This window comes from Schistocerca americana, chromosome 6 (genome assembly GCF_021461395.2).
Source record: "Schistocerca americana isolate TAMUIC-IGC-003095 chromosome 6, iqSchAmer2.1, whole genome shotgun sequence".
Taxonomy (NCBI): Eukaryota; Metazoa; Arthropoda; class Insecta; order Orthoptera; family Acrididae; genus Schistocerca; species Schistocerca americana.
The window spans coordinates 152,911,324-152,933,146 of NC_060124.1; the positions used below are offsets into that span (position 1 = coordinate 152,911,324).

The following is a 21,823-nucleotide window of genomic DNA, read 5'->3' on the forward strand; positions in this document are numbered from 1 at the left end:
GAGGCGCGTTTTCATTTAGACGGTGTTGTTAACAAACAAAATGCACGCTTTTGGGCAACTGAAAACCCACAAGTGCTTCGTGAACGACAACATTGTGCTCCGAGGATTACAGCGTGGGCAGCAATTTCCAGTCACGGACTTATTGGACCCTTTTTCTTTGAAGAAACTGTGAACAGCGAGCGTTGTTTGAGCAAGCTCCGCAATAGCTTCATTCCACAGCTTCTTGCTACTGCCTGGCCCTTCAACATGCAGTGGTTCATGCGAGATGGAGCGAAGCCACATACTGCAAACACTGTGTTGGAGTTTTTACACGAGCATTTCGACATGGTTTCCAGGTCGCTTCAGTGACGGACAAAATTGGCACCCCAATAGTCCAGACCTCATTCCATGTGACTTTTTTCTTTGGGGGTACCTAAAGGAAAAAATTCCCGAAACGTCCACGTGATTTAATGGAGCTCAGAAGACTTATTCTTCAAACTTGCAGTGAAATTACGGAAGACATGTGCCGTAGGGTAATCACTAACTTCAGTGTTCGTTTGAAGGAAGTTAGGCAACGAAATGGTGGACATATTGAGCATGTGCTGAGTTAGAACAAATCTCCATGGACGGCTCTTCATTGTAGTATATGTTCCTTTCAGATTGTATTGACAATAAAGTTTATATTCAAAAACAAAATGATAACACATTTCGTGCGCCAACCTGTACATATTTACATTTAGGCTTCCCTCTGTCCCTCCCAGCCTGCTAGGATATTTGGCTGAAAAGAAAACGGAATTCTACAACAACCCACCCTGCTATCTTAAGTTGGAAATGGAGGACATTAAAAAAATCCGAAACTGTCATCAAGACAGGTAGGCTAGGAGAGTACTCACTGGAAGTATTCGGAGGCTGGCGAATGCGGCAGCCTGGCGACGGCGGCCGCGGCGGCTGCGGAGGCGGCGGCGGAGGCGTTGGCGGCGGCGGCGACGGCGGCGGCGGGGGCGGACGAGTTGGCGGCGGCGGCTGCGGCGGCGGCGGCGGCGGAGGCGGCCACCTGGGCGCGCGACCCCGCGCTGGAGTCCCAGCACCACTCGGTGTTCCACGAGTTGTTACAGTGCAGCCAGGGCAGCTCGGGCGCCGCGCTCGCCACCAGGAAGTACAGCGCCCAGCCGATGATGACGTTGTAGTAGAACGACACGTAGAACGCCACCAGCACCGCGCAGAAGCCCACGCCTGCCACACACCCCACACACCTCAACTCTGCCGCTACAGCTACTTTCCTGCTACGTCATAAATAAGGTTTATTAGAGATTCAATGGCCGTTCAACGAGTAATGTCTCACTTAAAAAAAAAAAAAAAAAAAAAAAGCCATTAATATACGTAGACAAACGTCCTTGTCGGTGCTTCACCGTTGGTGTTTGTTCTGTGCGCCGGTGAAGTTTCGAGCCGTTGTGGCTGGTGGCAGAGCCGTAGTACACCGTCAAAAACGCAGTTCCAGAAGGCTTTTGATACCATTCCTCACAAGCGACTGTTAATCAAATTGCGTGCATATGGAGTATCGTCTCAGTTGTGTGACTCGATTCGTGATTTCCTCTCAGAGAGGTCACAGTTCGCAGTGATAGACGGTAAATCATCGAGTAGAACGGAAGTGATATTCCACAAGGTATTGTCATAGGTCCTCTGCTGTTCCTGATTTACACAAATGATCTAGGCGATAATCTGAGCAGCCCCCTTAGATTCTTTGCAGATGACGCTATAATTTACCGTCTAGTAAAATCATCAATTCCAATTACAAAACGATCTCGAGAGAATTTCTGTATGGTGCAAAAAGTGGCAATTGGCACTAATCAAAGAAAAGTGCGATGTCATCCACATGGGTGCTAAAAGAAATCCGATAAATTTTGAGTATACGATAAATCGCACAAATATAAGGGCTGTCAATTCGACTAAATACCTAGGAATTACAATTAGGAGCAACTTAAATTGGAAAGACCACATAGATAATATTGTGGGCGAGGCGAAACAAAGACCGCGCTTTGTTGGCTGTCGATGCGGCAAACCCACTAAAGAGACAGCCTACATTACACTTGTCCGTCCTCTGCTGGAATATTGCTGAGCTGTGTGGGATCCTTACCAGGTAGGATTGACGGAGGACATCGAGAAAGTGCAAAGAAGGGCTGCTCGTTTCGTGTTATCGCGCACCTGCGTAGGGAGAAATGATCATCATAATAAAATAAGATAAATCAGAGCTCGAACGGAAAGATTTAGGTGTCCCTTTTTCCTACGCGCCATTCGAGAGTGTTATGGTAGAGAAGAAGTACGAAAATGGTTCGATGAACCCTCTGCCAGGCACTTAAGTGTGAATTGCAGAGTAACCATGTAGCCGGCCGAAGTGGCCGTGCGGTTAAAGGCGCTGCAGTCTGGAACCGCAAGACCGCTACGGTCGCAGGTTCGAATCCTGCCCCGGGCATGGATATTTGTGATGTCCTTAGGTTAGTTAGGTTTAACTAGTTCTAAGTTCTAGGGGACTAATGACCTCAGCAGTTGAGTCCCATAGTGCTCAGAGCCATTTGAACCAGTAACCATGTAGATGTAGATTTACATACGACTCACGTTACAAGCATCGTGATGTTATTGAATTCTTGTGCGGAGGAAAAGAAACGGTGGTGAACATCCATAAACATTTGTGTGCAGTGTATGGCGATGCTGCAGTTGATGGGAATAGAGTTGGACGATGGGTAAAGAAAGTTACAGTCCCAGGAAATGCAGAAACAGAGCTCCATGATTAGCCACGCTCGGGAGATCCTGTCACCGCTACGGTTCCAGACATGCTGAATCGTGCGGATGCCATTACTCGTGCCGACCGGCGTATCGCAACTCAACAATTGACTCTACAGTTATCGGTCAGCAATGGAAGTGCGTCTGCAATGATCGAGGCTCTCGGATATTCAAAGAGATGCTCACGATGGGTTCCACGAATGCTCACAGCGCACCACAAGTTTCAAAGAAAGCCCATTTCATCCGAATTGTTGGAGCGTTTTGAGACCAATGGAGAGGCCTTCCTCTCACGGATCTTTATGGGGGATGAAAGGTGGGTGCACCACTTTGCGCCAGAAACAAAAAGGCAGTCCATGAAGTGGCATCATCGTCATTCACCACAAAAGAAGAAATCCAAGACAACTCCCTCTGCCAGAAAAGTCATGGTGATAGTCTTCTGGGATTGTGATGGTGTCATTCTCGCGGATGTAATGCCAAGAGGGTCAAGCATCAATTCAGAGGCATATGTAAAGACTTTTCTCCGACGTGTTCGATCAAACAAGATTCCAGCTCCAACACGATAATGCACGCCCACAAACAAGTCTGAGAACCGTGGAACACATCGCCAAACTGCATTGGACATCATTGCCTCATCCACCCTATAGTCCCGACCTGGCACCCTCGGACTTCCATCTCTTCGGGCCGCTTAAAGATTCTCTATGGGGAACACACTTTGGAGATGACGAGAGTGTCAGTCACACAGTGAAAACATGGCTACGCCTGCAGGAGAAGAGCTTTTAACAGTAGGAAATACATGCTCTTCCGCAACATTGGCGTAAGGCGATAGAACGTGATGAAGACTACGTAGAAAAATAGGACATAGACAAGACGTGTATATTATCACCAAATTCTGACGCTTAACAATAAATATGTTCCGAGATAAAATGTGGGGCATTACTTATTGAACGACCCTCGTATCACGTCTCTACATCAACGATGACTTCAGTCATGACCCTCACTCTTCCCCTACTCTCCGCCATAAACCATTTCAGTAGAAGCCTTTATATTTTTCTATATATAAGTTTACAAAATTCAAAGCTAACTTTCGAAGAAAAAAGCAGCATCAAAATTAGGAGACTCGAAAATGATAAGAAATTCTACAAACTGCAAGCTGCAATTAACAAAGAATACTATTCAGTTTCTTGTGTGGTGGGCCGCCCATGTGGACGGGCTCACGACTCACCCTGCAACACTCCAGCTGGGTGAAGATGAACATTTTACATGAAATTACAATGAAATAAATACCCTTAGCTGCATACAGACGTTGATATAAGTCAATGGGGACAGTTGAAAATGTCCTATCCTCTGTATCATCGATGGCTCAGACGGATAGAGTGTCTGCCATATAAGCAGGAGATCCCAGGTTCGAGTCCCGGTCAGGGCATACATTTCCAACTGTCCCCGTTGACTTATATCAACGCGTATATGCAACTAAGGGTATTCATTTCATTGTAATTTCATTCTAACGAGCTGCACGGTCACCGATGTTTTCTCTTCTTTCGGGCATGTCCGAAAGAACAGATACCGTCTTCATATATGAAGATTTTACAGTCTGAACATTCTTGCCAACAACAGCAAATGAAACACAGTTCGTGAGTGCATAGGTAGAATTGACTACCCACAGGAAGGTGAATAAAGGCGCACATTCAAAGCGCGACGGGTGCGCCAATCTCCTTGCTGACTCGTCTGTATGTGGGCAACAGCGGCAGTTTGGTGTACTCTACCTGGCTGCAGTGTGGGATGGCAGGTAGTGGTCGATGGTAGCAGGCAGAGGTCTGCTGGTCGAACCGACAGACTCGGAACACAGATCCAACCATGGACATTTATCCACCCAAGGATGAACAAGTCGGGGTGGGGGGGGGGGGGGGGGGTAGGCGTGGCTTATAGTGAAGTATCTAGGGATAACCCTGGATGTGAAACAATCATGGATCCCTCATATAAAGAATATGTACTGGATATACATCAATTTAACAACTTACGGGGCTACAGTATGGTGGAATGAAGCAGAATACAAGGTGACTGCTAAGGAGCTCGACAAGGTGCAGAGATCGGCCTGCCATAATGGGCAATGTTAGCAACACACCCAATGTTTAGGTGGAGACCATGCTGGACATGCCCCCTTTACATCTGTTGGTTACAACGGAGGCAGCGAGAGGAGAATTGAGGTTAAAAGCTAGAAAAAGCTGGAAATCATTATTTTTGTGTGGTTTTCTCAGTATCCTAATGAATGTGGTAAATATAGGGACTGTCGGGGAAATACCAGCAGACTACACAGTAACTCTCACCTGCTTCAACAAACCTTCCATTGTAACAACTGGAAATAGTGATCAATGGAAGAATAAACCAGGATACCGTTCAGGTGACGTAGTCTGGCACTGTGGCCGTGGTATACACGATGCAGTCTACACTACAGAGCGCAGTCTCTCTAGGGAAGCTGGCCACGGTATTCCAGGCAGAAGTACTGCTATCACGGTGTGCGCAGAGGTCAATCTACGCACGTGCTACAAGGATCGTGGCCTCCACGTTTATTCAGACTGCCAAGCACCTCTGAAATGTTATCAACCGCTTCAACGAGATCAAAACATCGTCGCAGAATCCCAGGAATCCATTGAGAATCTAGGGGAAAGCAACAGGCTGTGCTGTGGGTCCCTAGTCACGTGGGTAATACAGGTAACGAACAAGCTGGAAGGCTGGCCAGGACAGGGACAACTACTGCAATTTTTGAACCGGAACCTTACCTGACTATTACAAAGGTGCTTATAAAGTCTGAACTACGTGGCTGTATCAAAAGGTAGCACATAAGACTTTGGACTAAGACCGAAAAACAGAAACATGGCGAGCTAATTTTTGTAACGTACTGCCCAGGCGGGGATGAGCCACTAGGTGCTTTCAGGGACAGACAGAAATTCAGACATAAAGCCAAGAATCGCCAACAAAGTACAAACAAAACCTGAATAGAAAACCGGGAGAAATAGCCTCGAACAAGCGTGTCACAGTATGTGGAAAGTAATGTCGGGAACTGGGAGGCTTGTGATGCATCACAAGTGACCTAGGAACGGGCGCGCACTTTACTCGTTGCCTACGCCGCCAGAGGGTCTTACCAACTCACGCAGGGTCCACGCCACCTGCCATGCGGCCTTGAAACTAGTTGTCAGACGATGGTAAACTAATGATGCGGAAACCATATTTAAGGATTTCTGCAGTCCAGGCCTGAGCGGGAGCCTGCATGACCAGCGTGGCTGACTGCCATACAGCAGCCCGGGTTCGCTTCCGGGTAATGGCAAGGAATTTCATCGTTGGTGGGAGGACTGAAACAGGGTACGCTCAGCTAGTGATGCCTATTGAGGAGATACGTGACCGAGTGGTAGCAGCCCCAGGTCTACTAAGGTTGCAACGGCCATGAGAGCGATGGGCTGACCCCCAGTACTCTGTACCGCATCGCAATGACGCCAGTGTCAGAAGATAACACGCCGGTCGGTCGGTCTCAGTTGGCCCGTCTGTGGCCATATCGACGGTGCTTACTTATTACTATAAAGTTTTTAGCTTGCCAGAGGAACTTCAAGAAACGTTTATACGCGATGGGAATAGACAAAGAAGCACCGAAGTGTAGTCAGTGTGGTGAAGAGGATGAAACAGCACCACATTTAATGTTCCACTGCAAAATAATGGAGACCAAAAGACATAAAATTATTGAATCACTAAAGCCTGAAGGGACTGTGTCTAAAAATGGCGTAGTAAAGGAAATATTACTCTTATTCAAGGTTACTGGCTGGCGTTACTAGAATGGCAGGGAGAGATACCGCATACTTGACTTAGTTTCAGTGTGGGAAACAGGGCACTAAATCCACTGCTGTCTTACGTCCCTGATGAAATCGGGTTCATTCTTTTTGTTTATTTGTGACCTTTGCTTCGGTAAACTATAGTTTTGTTTTAGTTATCATCTCAGAGTAACAATTCCAACTTGTGTCCTTAATTATTTCTTGCTGAACGTATCCCAATCTCTGTCTTTCTCTACAGTTCTTACCCTTTACAGCTACCTCTAGTGCCACGGAAGTTATTCCGTAATGTCATAGAGATGGTTCTGTCATTCTGTCCGTTCTTCTTATCAGTGTTTTCCACATACTACTTTTCTCGCCGTGTCTGTGGAGAACATCCTCATTCCTTACCTAATTAGCCCACCTGTTTTTCTGTAGTCTCGTATTTCAAATGCTTCGATTCTCTTCTGTTCCGGTTTTTCTACAGTCCATGTTTCACTTCCATACAGTGCTGTGCTCCTAACATACGTTCTCAGAAATTTCTTCCTCAAACTTTCTTTTCGAGAAACACTATTGAGAAAATCTAGAGAACCGACATCTGAAGCTGACTGGCGAACGATTCCACTGCCGCCAACATATATCGCGCGTAAGGGCCACGAAGGTAAGATACGAGAACTTACCGCCCATATGGAGGTGTACAGACAGTCGCTTTTCTAGAATGAGATTTTCACTTTGCAGCGGAGTGTGCGCTGATATGAAACTTCCTGGCAGATTAAAACTGTGTGCCGGACCGAGACTAGAACTCGGGACCTTTGCCTTTCGCGGGCAAAGGCAAAGGTCCCGAGTTCGAGTCTCGGTCCGGCACACAGTTTTAATCTGCCAGGAAGTTTCAGTAGTTTTTCTGTCGCTCTATTTGCGAGTGGGACAGGAGGGGAAATGGCAAGTAGTGGTACAGGGTATCCTCCGCCACGCATCGTACGGTGGCTTGCGGAGTATCTATGTAGATATAGATACAGAAGGCCTATGTTTGACACTGGTAGAGTTTTCTTGACCAGGAATGCTCTTTTCGCCAGTGCTAGTCTGGTTTTTATGTCCTCCGTGCTCTGTCCATCGTGGTTTATTCTGCTGCCTCGCTAGCAGATTTCCTTAACTTCACCTACTTCATGATCCCCAATTCTGATGTTAAGTTTCTTGTAGTTCTCATTTCTGCTACCGCTCATTACGACACGCTGTATTCTGATGTTAAGTTCCTCTCAGTTCTCATTTCTGATACATCTCATTACAACACACATGTGGGTTAGAATACTTCTATTATCTGACGGGCCAACTGGTGCCTTCTTAACGCTCATGGGACCTCGCCAGGGCTGTCTGCACACACAGACAATGGACACATTGGTCTTTTCCTTTCCTTCTAACTGAGTCGGTAAGTCTGTCTGCCCATCGCTTTGGGCATGTCGTCTACAGCCAATTCATCATTCCTGCTGTGGCCTGTGCCTGCCCGATAGACCTGAGTTGTCCACAGCGTGCCAGACTTCACGCGATCTCAATGTGCACGCTGTGTGCGGGCCAATTCTCGGCCTGTCTCGGATTTGTTCGGTTCTTCTCGGAAGTACTCCGTCAGTGCGACATCTTGGGGACGGCACGGCATTCTTCAATTCGGCACAATCGTATAAATGAGGTTCACAGGTCCAGTGGCTGTTTGCACCAACAGAGCGATATATACACTACTGGCCATTACAATTGCTACACCACGAAGATGACGTGCTACAGACGCAAAATTTAGCCGACAGGAACAAGATTCTGTGATATGCAAATGATTAGCTTTTCAGAGCATTCACACAAGGTTGGCGCCGGTGGTGACACCTACAACGTGCTGACAAGAGGGAAGTTTCCAACCGATTTCTCATACACAAACAGCAGTTGACCGGCGTTGCCTGGTGAAACGTTGTTGTGATGCCTCGTGTAAGGAGGAGAAATGCGTACCATCACGTTTCCGACTTTGATAAAGGTCGGATTGTAGCCTATCGCGATTGCGGTTTATCGTATCGCGACATTGCTGCTCACGTTGGTCGAGATACAATGACTGATAGCAGAATATGGAATTGGTAGGTTCAGGAGAGTAATACGGAACGCCGTGCTGGATCCCAACGGCCTCGTATCACTAGCAGTCGAGATGACAAGCATCTTATCCGCATGGCTGTAACGGATCGTGCAGCCACGTCTCGAACCCTGAGTCAACAGATGGAGACGATTGCAAGACAACAAACATCTGCACGAACAGCTCGACGACGTTTGCACCAGCATGGACTATCAGCTCGGAGACCGTGGCTGCGATTACCCTTGACGCTGCATCACAGACAGGAGCGCCTGCGGTGGTGTACTCAACGACGAACCTGGTTGCACGAATGGCAAAACGTCATATTTTCGGATGAATCCAGGTTCTGTTTACAGCATCATGATGGTCGCATCCGTGTTTGGCGACATCGTGGTGAACGCACATTGGAAGCCTGTATTCGTCATCGCCATACTGGCGTATCAACCAGCGTGACGGTATGGGACGCCATTGGTTACACGTCTCGGTCACCTCTTGTTCGCATTGACAGCACTTTGAACAGTGGACGTTACATTTCAGATGTGTTGCGACCTGTGGCTCTACCCTTCATTCGATCCTTGCGAAACCCCACATTTCAGGAAGATAATGCACGACCGCATGTTGCAGGTCCTGTACGGGCCTTTCTGGATACAGAAGATGTTCGACTGCTGCCCTGGCTAGCACATTCTCCAGATCTGTCACGAATTGAAAACGTCTGGTTAATGGTGGCCGAGCAACTGGCTCGTCACAATACGACAGTCACTACTCTTGATGACCTGTGCTATCGTGTTGAAGCTGCATGGGCAGCTGTACCTGTACACGCCATCCAAGCTCTGTTTGACTCAATGCCCAGGCGTATCAGGGCCGTTATTACTGCCTGAGGTGGTTGTTCTGGGTACTGATTACTCAGGATCTATGCACCCAAATTGCGTGAAAATGTAATCACATGTCAGTTTTAGTGTAATATATTTGTCCAATGAATACCCGTTTATCATCTGCATTTCTTCTTGGTGTAGCAATTTTAATGGCTGAGAATTTTCAATTACATAGTCAGATAACTGACGGGTACCTGAGATTCGCTATGAAATGACACCGCATCAGCAAGCAGAAAGAATTTAAAAATTTAGCTGACTGTAAAATGGAAAAAAATTACAACTACTTACAGACGGGGTTCAGTGTCCTGTATATCGAGAAGCACTTTGAGCTAAACTTGCAAGCATGGAGCATGTGATGAAACTGGTTGCACGAACAGTAAATTTTCTGAAATTGTACGAATTATTACACGATCAGTTTCAACAGCTTTCGGCGAAGATGAACGAAGAGTATGGAGACTTTACATAACACTGCAAAGTACGTTGGTTAATTCAAGAGGCATGCCCGCGACGATTTTTCGATTAAAAAACCACTATTGTTGAATTTATGAAGGAAAAAGAAAGTAGGAAGGAAAATGAGAACATCTGAAATGGATTGCAAACCTCGCGTTTTAATTGGTCAGACTATACATTGCTCACGGTAAGACACAGAAAGCTGAGAAATTATTTGTTTCTAATTTGATGGGGATGTATTTAAAAAGAAAACTGCCTGACAAAAAATACTGTCCATTTCCATAGTCTCACTGAAAAAAATGTTCAAATGTGTGTGAAATCTTATGGGACTTAACTGCTAGGGTCATCAGTCCCTAAGCTTACACACTACTTAAACTAAATTAACCTAAGGAGAAACACACACACCCATGCCCGAGGGAGAACTCGAACCTCCGTCGGGACCAGCTACACAGTCCTTGACTGCAGCGCTTTAGACCGCTCGGCTAATCCCGCGCGGCAGTCTCACTGACATTAAAGAAAACACAAGATTTGAAGAATTAATTGCAGCCATGAAATAATTACAAGGATGGTTTACTAAAGGTTTTGAGATCACTGCCAGTCTTACATTTGTTTTCGAGCTGTTCACGAGACCGTTTGCCATTTCAGTTGAAAGTACACCTGTGCGTCTGCAGTGTCGTTCCCCTTTAAATGCCAAATTCTCTTACGTTAAAACTGTTCAGGACGCCTGCATTGTTTTCCTCGGGAAAGGAAATGAGTTGTAAACGCGATAACATACGTATTTCGATGAAAGTATGAATATGTGTATCGAAGACTTTTTTCGATTAAGGAAGTGAATAAGTCACTGTTATGTGCGAACCTGAGTGTACAAATTTGTGAAATTGTCTGCGTCTGTCTGTATGCCGACAGTTTGGCCAGATGAAAACTACATCACATCTTCAGTGTGCCAAAAGTAATTAAATAATACTGAAAATTTGTTTGTTTTTGATCTGTGCTGTTGAGAAATATGAAACATGAAACCAAGTTGTATTCAGGGCGACTGGACTGCGGTCTAAATGCAGCATGATTGCATTTTACTCCTCTCCCCCCCCCCCCTCCCCACGCCCAGACATTGCGACATGGTGGTGGGGGAAGTGTGCAACCATGCAACAGAGCTGTGACACTCATACCATCGCATTTATACACCACCCTTTTAGACAGGCACACCATAATCGCACATGCAATTTAATGTGTAGTGGGCTATTATATTACCATCTACAAGTAGTACAGGAACCAGACGGCAGTCATAAGAATCGAAGGACTTGAAGGGAAGATAGTAAAGGAGAAAGGAGCGTACGCTGAGCGAAAATCTGGAAAGGGAGTTGCAGTTCAAGATTATCAGTGACATTGAAGTTCTGTCAGAGGCAGAAGTGAAACATGGGCAGAATTTCGCACAGACAAGCGGAGAATAGGAGCTGTTGAAACGCGGTTCTGCGGAAGAACGGTGTAAATTAGATAGGCAGATCGAATAACTAATAAAGAGGTACTGAATCGAATTGGGTAGGAAAGAAATTTATGGCACACCTGGACTAAGAGAAGAGATCAGCACACATTGAGGCGTCAAGGAATAGCGCGAAATTGGTAATGGAGGAAAGTGTGCAGGGTTAAAACTGTAAAGGACAAACAAGGCTTGTCTGTAGTAAGCTGGTTGAAGGAGATGTAGGCTACAGTAGTTATGCAGAGATGTGGAGAACTACACAGGATACACTAACATGGAGATTTCTTTTGAACAGAAGACTACAACAGTAACATGGTCAAGCAGTCAGAATCACATAGACCCGCCAATTGATCCACTATATCTGCTATTATGAATTTGGCTAAATGGGACAAGTAGATAATGCGGCATTTGGAAAAAGGCAAAGTAAAAAGTATAAAAGTAAAAACTAGACTCCTCGCATAAAGGAATTATTGTGGTGTTTAAAGAGCCCATTTCATTTTCAGCCATGATTTATATCTTTACACTGTGGGAAGTTGTATAGAGATCGATTGACTCATTGGCAGTGATGGAACAGTTTACTCCAGACGTGTTCTTGCGATAAAAGCGATGATTGGAAACAATGACTTGATGTTAATAATGTGTGCTTTTCCGATTGATGATGATGGTGGTGGTGTGAGGAGCTCCTTGTAACTGCAGGTGAAGAATTATATGTCTGGAAGCTATTGCATAGAACGTTGGACGGCAAAGGATGTGGAATGTATATGAGAGAAGGAATATTGTGGCATGTAGAAATTGGTAGATGATTGAATTTCAGCTAGGCAAGAAGAAGATGGCCTGGAGTTTTCATCTGAGATGGAGGTGAATGGGATAGCTTCCATTTGGTAGGCTGAATAGATATGAGGGATTATCTCATGACTTGCGAGAAGGAGGTGGCGACAATGGTACTGGTGAGGGATTTGGACTGTTTGGAGATAAAAGAAGATGTGATACGTGGATACATTCAAGTCAGTAAGCAAGCAATGAGGGAGGTACAATGGTATGCTGACTCGAATTTGCTGGAGGTCTTGATCTTGATGTTTGCTGAGATCCGGGAACTTCATGAGCCAGTGCAGAATACGGCAGAGACGAGAACGAAAGAGCAAAGAAGTGGCGTTCGAAGATTTGGAGGGGGTGATAAAATATGGGAGCAGGAGACGTCCATGCAATATTTGCGCCGGCGACAATGCAAAGTGTGGTGTCACCGCCAGACACCACACTTGCTAGGTGGTAGCCCTTAAATCGGCCGCGGTCCGTTAGTATACGTCGGACCCGCGTGTCGCCACTATCAGTGATTGCAGACCTAGCGCCGCCACACGGCAGGTCTAGTGTAGAGAGACTCCCTAGCAATCGCCCCAGTTGTACAGCCACCTTTGCTAGCGATGGTTCACTGTCTACATACGTTCTCATTTGCAGAGACGACAGTTTAGCATAGCCTTCAGCTACGTCATTTCCTACGACCTAGCAAGGCGCCATATTCAGTTACTATAAGAACTAACTTCAAGAATGTATTCTGAATAGATATTGTGAATCATGTACCGTCAAGAGCGACGTTCATCATTAATGGGTTAAAGTTAAGTACCAAACTAATTACGTCCGCTTTCTGAATTCTCATTCCTTGTCATGTTCCAGACCTCACGTCAGTGCAGTTCTTCCCTCCTCACGCTAGCCTGCTTGAACTAAAACGCGTGAATTTCGGCCTCCACTCGTAACACGGTGTTCGCTCTTCTGCTAACACAAAACAAAGCGTGCCAGACTTCTCTGTCTGGATGATGATCCTGGGACGTAATCTTCACTTTCGACCTATTAATGATTGTGTTCTTGCTTTTGGATGGTTAGCAGGTAGTGTTTCATGGATTGTTAGGTGTAGACCTTGGGAATGGGATGCATGGGTAATTTCTCGTGTAATTTTTAAGTTTTTTGCCGCCCGGGATTAGCCGAGCGGTCTCAGGCGCTGTAGTCATGGACTGTGCGGCTAGTCCCGGCAGAGGTTCGAGTCCTCCCTCGGGCATGGGTGTGTGTGTTTGTCATTAGGATAATTTAGGTTAAGTAGTGTGTAAGCTTAGGGACTGATGACCTTGGCAGTTCAGTCCCAAAAGATTTCACACACATTTGAACATTTTTTAAAGTTTTTTTCAGTGGTTAATGGGGCAGTGCCATAGACTACAACAGAAGGTAAGATTGCTGAGGTGCTGTTAAAAGGTTGAAATAAATGGACGGAAAACAGGGCACTGGCGTCAGTATGTCGGAATAGGTATGTGGGAGATTCGAGCCATTCGTTATGCCAGGAGTTAAAGTTGATTATGGAGCTGGTGGTATCGTTGGGATGAACAGACGGCAAGGAGGTCACTGACAGCATAATGGAGGAGGTACACATGATTGAGAGGAACTATCGGATGCACCACGAGATAAAACTGTTGAGGTTCAGCTGGGGAAGACGTTGAGATAAATGGAGGGTGCAATGGACAGCAAGGAGAGCGGTGAGGTTAACATAGTGAAAGAGGTACAGTGAAGATGTGTTTTTGCATTTCACCAGGCAAAAATCGTATATGATGTAAACGAAAAGTACTGTTTGTAAAGCGTAACATGCAGCGTGCTAGCACGGAGACGGAAGGTGAGCCAGGCTCAGACAGAATCCGCACGGCGGATTAACAGCCGTCGCTGGTACACCAATGCGTGGTTTTTAGGCAGTTTCCCACATTCGTTTAGGGAAATACTGGGCTGCTTCCCACTTTCCACTTCAGAAAATACGATACACAGACAATTAGAATACGCTCACATACAGAACCAAATTGCCGTAATGCAGAGAGAGGTGGCGCATACGACTTGCCCCCTCCCCTCCCATTAGGCAACTGACGACTGTGGGGAGAGGAAAGGCAATTGGCGCCAAAGTTAAAAATTTGCTGAAACTTGAATGCAGCGGACCCTACAACTAGACAGGGTAAATGCTGACAAAAAGAAGAACAAGATATACAACTGCAGCGTCTCCAAACAAAAGAACAGGATATGAGGCTATGATTCCCAGTGCGATAGTTTATTTATACTCTTTCATGATTTTTTTTCTTGTGAGAAACGTTTCATGGAAAAATGAAATCTGAAAAAAAAACCGAATAACAGTCAAATGCGAGTAAAAGATCTTTGCATCGAACATTGCGTGTATGAAGTATTTATCCCTGGAAAGGGTATTGTGTAATATTATTCTTCTCTTTTTGCTATAAAAACGTGGAACCAGAAGCCGCCATCTCTCTCTTAGGGTTTGTTTCGTGTCGAATGCAGTCGCTGTATCTGACGAAGTGAGATTAAGCTATGAAATTGTATAATTAATGGTTAATATATGTATCGGATATTAATTCAGTTATCATTTATAGAAACCTAGCATCCTCCATGTGATGATTTTAATTATTTCAGCATTTCTAGCATTTTCTAACTGCAGTTAACAGACCATCGCTGGTGGACGACAATATTCCCCCATTACGCAGCAATTTCAAATTTATTCAAATATTGCTTTCCGGATTTTTCAGTAAGAGCAGGAAACTATCTAAAATTATTTCACTTAAGGGTATGTATCAGAGCGTCAAGATATTTTTCAGGTTTCTTAGTCCTTACAGTTTTCCCTATCCAAGTTACGAACAGTAGCTTTGGCCTGCACTACTGATACTAATTTAAATAATATATGAGTAACCAGAGATAGAGAGGTCCGGACTGTATGGAGGCTGGCCGAAGACCTCCCATTCGAATTTCTGCAGGAGTGATGCGACTGTGTTGGCCGTGTGAGGCTTTGCCCTGTCGTGGAGCAGAATGACCCCACGGGTGAGATTGCCTGATCGTTTTGATCTGATCGGTTGGTGAAGGGTGGTCAAGGTTTGCGAGTAACGCTGGTCATTCACAGTTGTCCCGTGCTTCAGGAAGTGAATCAGAAGGGGGCCATCTTGGTCCCCTTAAAAAGGTTCTGAGGGGCAAACGATTCACCTCGGACGACGTCCAGCTGTAAGTTCGGAACTGATTAACATCGCAGTCCCAGGAATTTTCAGAGACAGCCATTCACCTCCTTGTGTCACAGTGGGACAAGTGTCTCAACAGCCAGGGTCAATACTTCTAACATACAGGTACTGGTTTCTGTAATTATGCCTCCGGCTCGTTTCTTTTTGAACGCCCCTTGTATGTTCGGCCTGCGTAAATGGTAGAAATGATTTTAAGTAACTTTTTACAGACAATATTCAGAATAATATTCGCTTTTGCAGTTCCTATTTCGCTCACGTCCTACGGAAGCCAGACCACAAAAGAAAATTATTTTTCGCAAATATTAGGCAGGCTTGTAGTCAGGTTATTACTAAGCAGAGGCGTACGGCGAGAGAAAACAAAAGAGATGCGGACTTTGAATTTGTGTAAAATCAAGTATGTTAAATTAGAGGTGATCGCTTTCATAATACAAGCTGAGTGTGCACATCTCTGTACTAGTTTTTTGTAGAGTTGTAGAAGTATCATAGGCTACCGTTGACTATTGTAGTTTTCCTAGTAGCCTTGGTTAGTCGAGATCGTACTTGCGTCACCTGTACGTCAGCTGTGTCGCATATCTATCGGACATTACGTCATATCGATCGCTTTGTTTACGCCTGCGATCAGTGTCTTAGGAAATTACGCGTATCAGCCTCGATAGCTGTGAGTCAGTTCGGGTACTTTCTTCCTTCGGGGACCGGATGTTGTGTTGTGTTAACGTTCGTACCGTCATAATTGGCATTCCATTATTGATATAGCTGTAGGGGAACTTCCTGAAAAAAAAAATTAGATTCGTCTAAAAATCGGAAGGTGTGAACCGACCAGAAACTGTGCGGGGGATATATAAAAGACCGCATACGCTACGGAACATTTTATTTCTATGTAGTTATCTCCTGTCTTAAAAAATAAACAGTATTTACAGCAAAGTTGAAACTGTCAATGATTAATTCAGGTTTCATCCGAAAATTGTTTATTTGTAACGTGAAACAGAAGGATTCTGTAGTAAAACTTTAAGAAAAAGCGATACAGATTTATCACATGGCGCTAGAAAATGCAGTTTCTGCAAAAAAAAAAAGATAAAATTAAAAAGAACCACAAAACAAAAATATATCAAACGTCGCTGCAACACTTCGTCTAGTGTATATAAAATGTGTTTCTGTTATTCGTAAACAACTTTCGCATTTATCACTAACAACAGGAAACTCTTGCCTTTGATCATGATGAAGAGCGCTCTATTGAGTACAAAGTAAGAACAATAATTATCTACATTTTGTTATTTTTGTGGATGTACAGTTTTGTACTTGCATCAAGATTAATTGCTTTCGTTACATAGAAGCGCTGAAGTTACGCGATCAACTAATTTATGCCACTTATAAAGTGCAATTTATATTCTGTAAAGATTTAAAATACAAGATGGACTAATAATGAATGATGTGCGATTCTAATTATGCGCAGAAAAAGAAAGTCGTCAGTTCCCAGTTCCTCTCTTACACATTTATTTATGTTTCTTTCCCGACCAATGCTGCCAGTGCCACCGTTAATCCTACTACATACTACGTCGTTTATGTGCTGTACCAAAATTACCGAACCGTAGTTTTGGTAGAGCTCAACCTTAGTTCTTTCTATTGTCTAAATAATTATTGCCTTAGGAGCTCCGCCATTTCTGCCATTCATCAGTGTGCTTGAACACGTCTGCGGTAAAATTTCTCGTGCCTTGTCTCCGCTACCACTATGCCACCAGCGTCTTGCCATTCCACGCACTCGACACAATCCGTACCTATCGCAACATCACGCCGTCACGCAGCACTCGCAGCAGAAACTCAGGTCCAGCTCCGGAACATCTTTATATTTTGTAATTTGCTTCACGGCGGCTTATTCAGATTACAACCTCTGCCTTTATTTCTGTACTGTGGGTGGCTACCACATATGAGTGAGAACATCATACGAAGTATTTTTCCGAGCAAAACCAGGGAAACTTCACAGGTTTTCAATTGAAGACCCGAAGGGAACATAATCTGGTAGTCTCTTGCATCATAGTTCATGAGAACTCACCATCGTCTTCCACACAAAGCCAGTCCAAGCCACTCAGTTCAAACTACACAGCCATTCATTGGAATATTACTTACTGCCTATTGATTTGTAGAATTTATCTGCTCCAGCATCAGGTAATTGTTTTTATTCGTATCTTAAGGTTTTTCATGGATTTTTGAAAAATTACTATCATTTTTCCTCGTCGCTCAGAGTCTGTGACGCACTCACTTCTTACTAAACAACCACTATTTTTTTGTGATGGACGACAGTTCAGAATTGCATCACGTTAAATGCAACTTTTCTACAGAGAGTTTTAAAATTACCATGTTTTGATACAAACTATATCTCCTGAAGCGTTTTCGATGTGTTTAAGAGTAACGTCCTCTCTCAACTTCGTGCCTCCGGCAATGATAAGAAGTTTAATGTCTAACAATGGCTGTTCTTTTTTCACACGAACTTTCTGCCGCACATATTGGCTTCTGTAGCAACGAGAAATCAATTGACATTGAGAAACAGTGATATAGGGAAGAATGCAATAAATACCTTGTCAAGAAACTTGAAGAAAACCCTACTTACTCGGTTTTCGATATCGTTTGTTTGTCTGTATTATTGAATCAAAGAGCCAGGATCCCGCGGAATCAACGAGAAGACAAGCTATCTAAAGACATTACTGCAGGAAAAAAACAAAAGAAATCTTATGATTTTCGAAGTGACTGCTACTGTTAGCTATGAGATTCAGTATAAAGACAATGAGCAACAAATGAAGCGGAGACCATCGGCTTGCTACTACATAGGTGCTCTATAACGAATTTGACACCGAGCTTGTCAAATCCCTGACAGTCGACTACTTGTCTTCTCAAGCTCGCCTCGTAGAACTTTGTCCAAACGTGAGAACAATAAACGCAATTCGTTGATAGATAAACGCGATTCGTTGATAGATTCATGGAGCGTTTTGTAGGAGAAAGACTAACTCTGTGTGTGAACAAAGTACAGTAGCTGAGACAACACTATGTAGTCTTCTTCACCCTGTAGCTTCTGACAGGTATCTTGAGGTTGCACTGAAAAGACTTCAGTAAAACTCAAGGTTGCGGAATGACTAAAAAACTATTGTTTCTGTCGCTACTTTCTGAAAGTACTACATACGCCACCAATAATGTTGTTCGATAGATTCATGGAGCGTTTTGTAGAAGAAAGACTAACTCTGTGTGTGAACAAAGTACAGTAGCTGAGACAACACTATGTAGTCCTCACCCTGTAGCTTCTGACAGGTATCTTGAAGTTGCGCTGAAAAGACTTCAGTAACACTCAAGGTTGCGGAATGACTCAGAAACTATTGTTTCTGTCGCTACTTTATGAAAGTACTACATACGCCACCAATAATGTTGTTTGGGTATCACTCTCAATTGAGGTACAATTTATTGTTGCCTTTTTACGTCAATAGGTACGTGTACCTTGCATCACAGTCGAGGTGAAGAAATAACCACACTCTGTGATCATTTTCATACTAACACGGACTATTGAGTGTCTTCTGGGAGACGGATATCTCTGACATATCTCTTCGCCAGTAGTGACGCGTTTATGATAACATTTCGAGAATGAATGTGACGCCATCAGTGGTATTTTTACGCGTCTCGAACAATTGTAATAAGAGGTAATCAGATAAGATTATATACTCTCAAAAACAACGAATAGCAATGTATAATGTTACGATTTCATTAAGAAAAAGGTAACGGAAGATGACAGCTCAACCGAGCTAGAAGCAGGAATATATTCATAAAGAATTATTTTTCGTGGGAGAGTAGTGGCAATTACATAACACATCATCCGAAGTACTAGAAGAGAAACAGAATTTACAACAAAGCAAATGAAACTGGGTTGGGACCGGAGAATGAGTAGCATTCCACTACATTTTCCTATCTCGGGCCAGTCTCTATCTAATACAACCAACACCTTTCTGCTTGATCTAATTTTCGCGCATTCAAGAATTTTCCACTCTCTTATTTCTTGAAGCGTCATCTACACCATTTCTGGACGTCGTAAAAATGTTCTACTAATCCGTCCCTTGGGGTGAGAACCTCATACACACGTACTCCACAACTATTTACAGTATCTCACACATTATCTGCCCATTGAACATAAAACGTCTCATTATGGTATCACCCTTTAGAGATTTTCAGTTTTCTTTCCTATCTTCTTAGGATTCAATCGCATTACATACAATGACGTATTACAAATGAACACTCTTCAGAGTTCATTACATAGTTTCAATTCAGTGTTTGACAGTCGGAGAGCTGCTATGTTTAATAAAGCTTATTCACCTGCCACCTTCTTGTTTTGGTTTTGTAATTTTGTTTCTCAAATAGGAGAATTCTTAGATTACTTTGTGTTTCTTCTTCTTCGACTACTATTACTGCTGCTAGGACTGTGTTAGCGTAATGAAACGACAAGCGTACCGAGGACTTTACAGCAGACTCTATTCAAGAATTTAACAGTTAATCATCCTACAAAATTCCGTGATCTATTTGTTGTATCTGTTCCTGTTCGCTAATTATTTTTCTTCTTCCTTACTGTCTCAATAATTCATAATAATCAAAGTCAAATACATAAAAATTTTCCTCTTGATTTCTCACTTCGCGCCACTTTTAATCATATCTCGCTATCACCCAGTTGATTCTCTATGATTTTTTTTGACACACACTGCTTTATTTAAATCTTCTCTGTTCCATTGATTGATATTTTACGGGTGGGGTCTTTAAGTGTGTGTGTGTGTGTGGGGGGGGGGGGGGGGGGGGGGAAAATCATATGCTTCAATAATTACGGTTTCTCGTTTTCTGTACATTGTTTGTACACCTACAACGTCAAAAAAGTCCCAGCTGTTTTTATATTACTCATCTGTTTTGATCCTAGCTTCTTCCTATCAGGCACGAATCACTACATCGTTGCACGAACTGGATTTGTGAGGAAAAATTCTATTTTTGTTCATCAACAGAATTTTCTGATAAGCCTGTCATTTACTACGTCTAGAAGAAAATTTAGATGACATGTAAATGCTTCGTTTCATAAAATATTACGAAGGTAGATATTCCGTTTCGCTTTGCGTAATTAATAGTAAACATTCGAAAATGAAACTGAGAAAGAATACTTCATAGATGATGCATTCTGGTACATTTCCTAGCAATGTAATTCCAGTATTGTAACCATCTGATAATACCGTTTAGTCTCTTATTGCTTGAAACCAGTTCGTTACACTAGCGACGTTTTTAAATAATGGGCACTGAACTCTGGTGGATGCGTGTCAGTTGCTTTCATCAATTACAAATGAGCCACGTTTCATGAAGAAAAGACACCGATTCTCAATGGCTTGGCTGCCAAGTGAGGTTGGCTACAGTTTAATGTCTTGTCGAACAGGGGCTATTGGAGAGAGTGCTCCATGTCGCCTGGACAAGAATAGGAGCATGATATGGGCGTGGCTGCAGTGAAGGAACCGTCCTCACATTTGCATTTAGTGATCTAGGGAAACCGGTCGGTAGGGCTTTGGGCGTCTTGCCTCCTTTGAAGGTGATTCCCGATTCTCAACCGCTGAACCACCTTGCTCTCGCTCCGTGCTATGGTTAGTTAGGACTGATTAAAAAAAATTATATGGTGCTGAAGATGACGTTAGTACATTGGAGGCTTCACGAAACGCGAAGGTTTTCGGTCAAGAAGTTAAAGTACGCTTGTAATGTGTTTGTGTATTTGTTTAATCAAAGCAAAGGGGAGAGAATTTCGACATTTCACAAAACGTAAAATAGTTTATTATTTTAATGCATTCGAGGTTATGCCTTTGTGCTACTGAATAAATGCAGTTAATGTTTATCAATATGCGCTTCACCACACTTTACTGAAGCATCTTCAGTGGTAGTGTGTGTTATTATTTCACTGTACAATATGTCTTTGTTTTGTGATGATGAAGCTGTTCATCTGACTCTAGCAATATAAACACTTTTTATTATAGTACAACATAAACACATATTACTTATGTTGTGTTGAGTTGAAAAATCTCTGACAAAATACAAGCTGCATGTATCGAGCTGCACACAGACATAACCTCAAAATCAGTCATGTACTATTACCAGCAACAGGGAATTGGCAGGTCAACAGCATTATAGTCGTGTAATTGGTTGGTTTCCTACAGTCTTCATGAGATTTGTGTATTAACCATATATATGTAAGAGTTAGAAACAAATTACTGCATATATGATGTGAAAATGAAAGCGCTTTTGTTTCCAGTAACATTTTTTGCTAGGTCTAGACACTGATTTTCATGTAAAGTGAAAAT

At 43.6% G+C, this 21,823-nt stretch overlaps 1 protein-coding gene across 1 annotated transcript in view; it reads right to left on the reverse strand.

The window, feature by feature from the left end:
• The window catches only part of LOC124619508 (sodium-dependent noradrenaline transporter-like), a 403,071-nt gene that overhangs the window by 189,930 nt on the left and 191,318 nt on the right, over positions 1 to 21,823 (reverse strand). Inside the window, exon 3 of the mRNA XM_047145955.1 lies at positions 873 to 1,212. Within this exon, the coding sequence (XP_047001911.1) occupies positions 873 to 1,212 (340 nt within the window). The remainder of the gene's footprint in view (positions 1 to 872; positions 1,213 to 21,823) is intronic.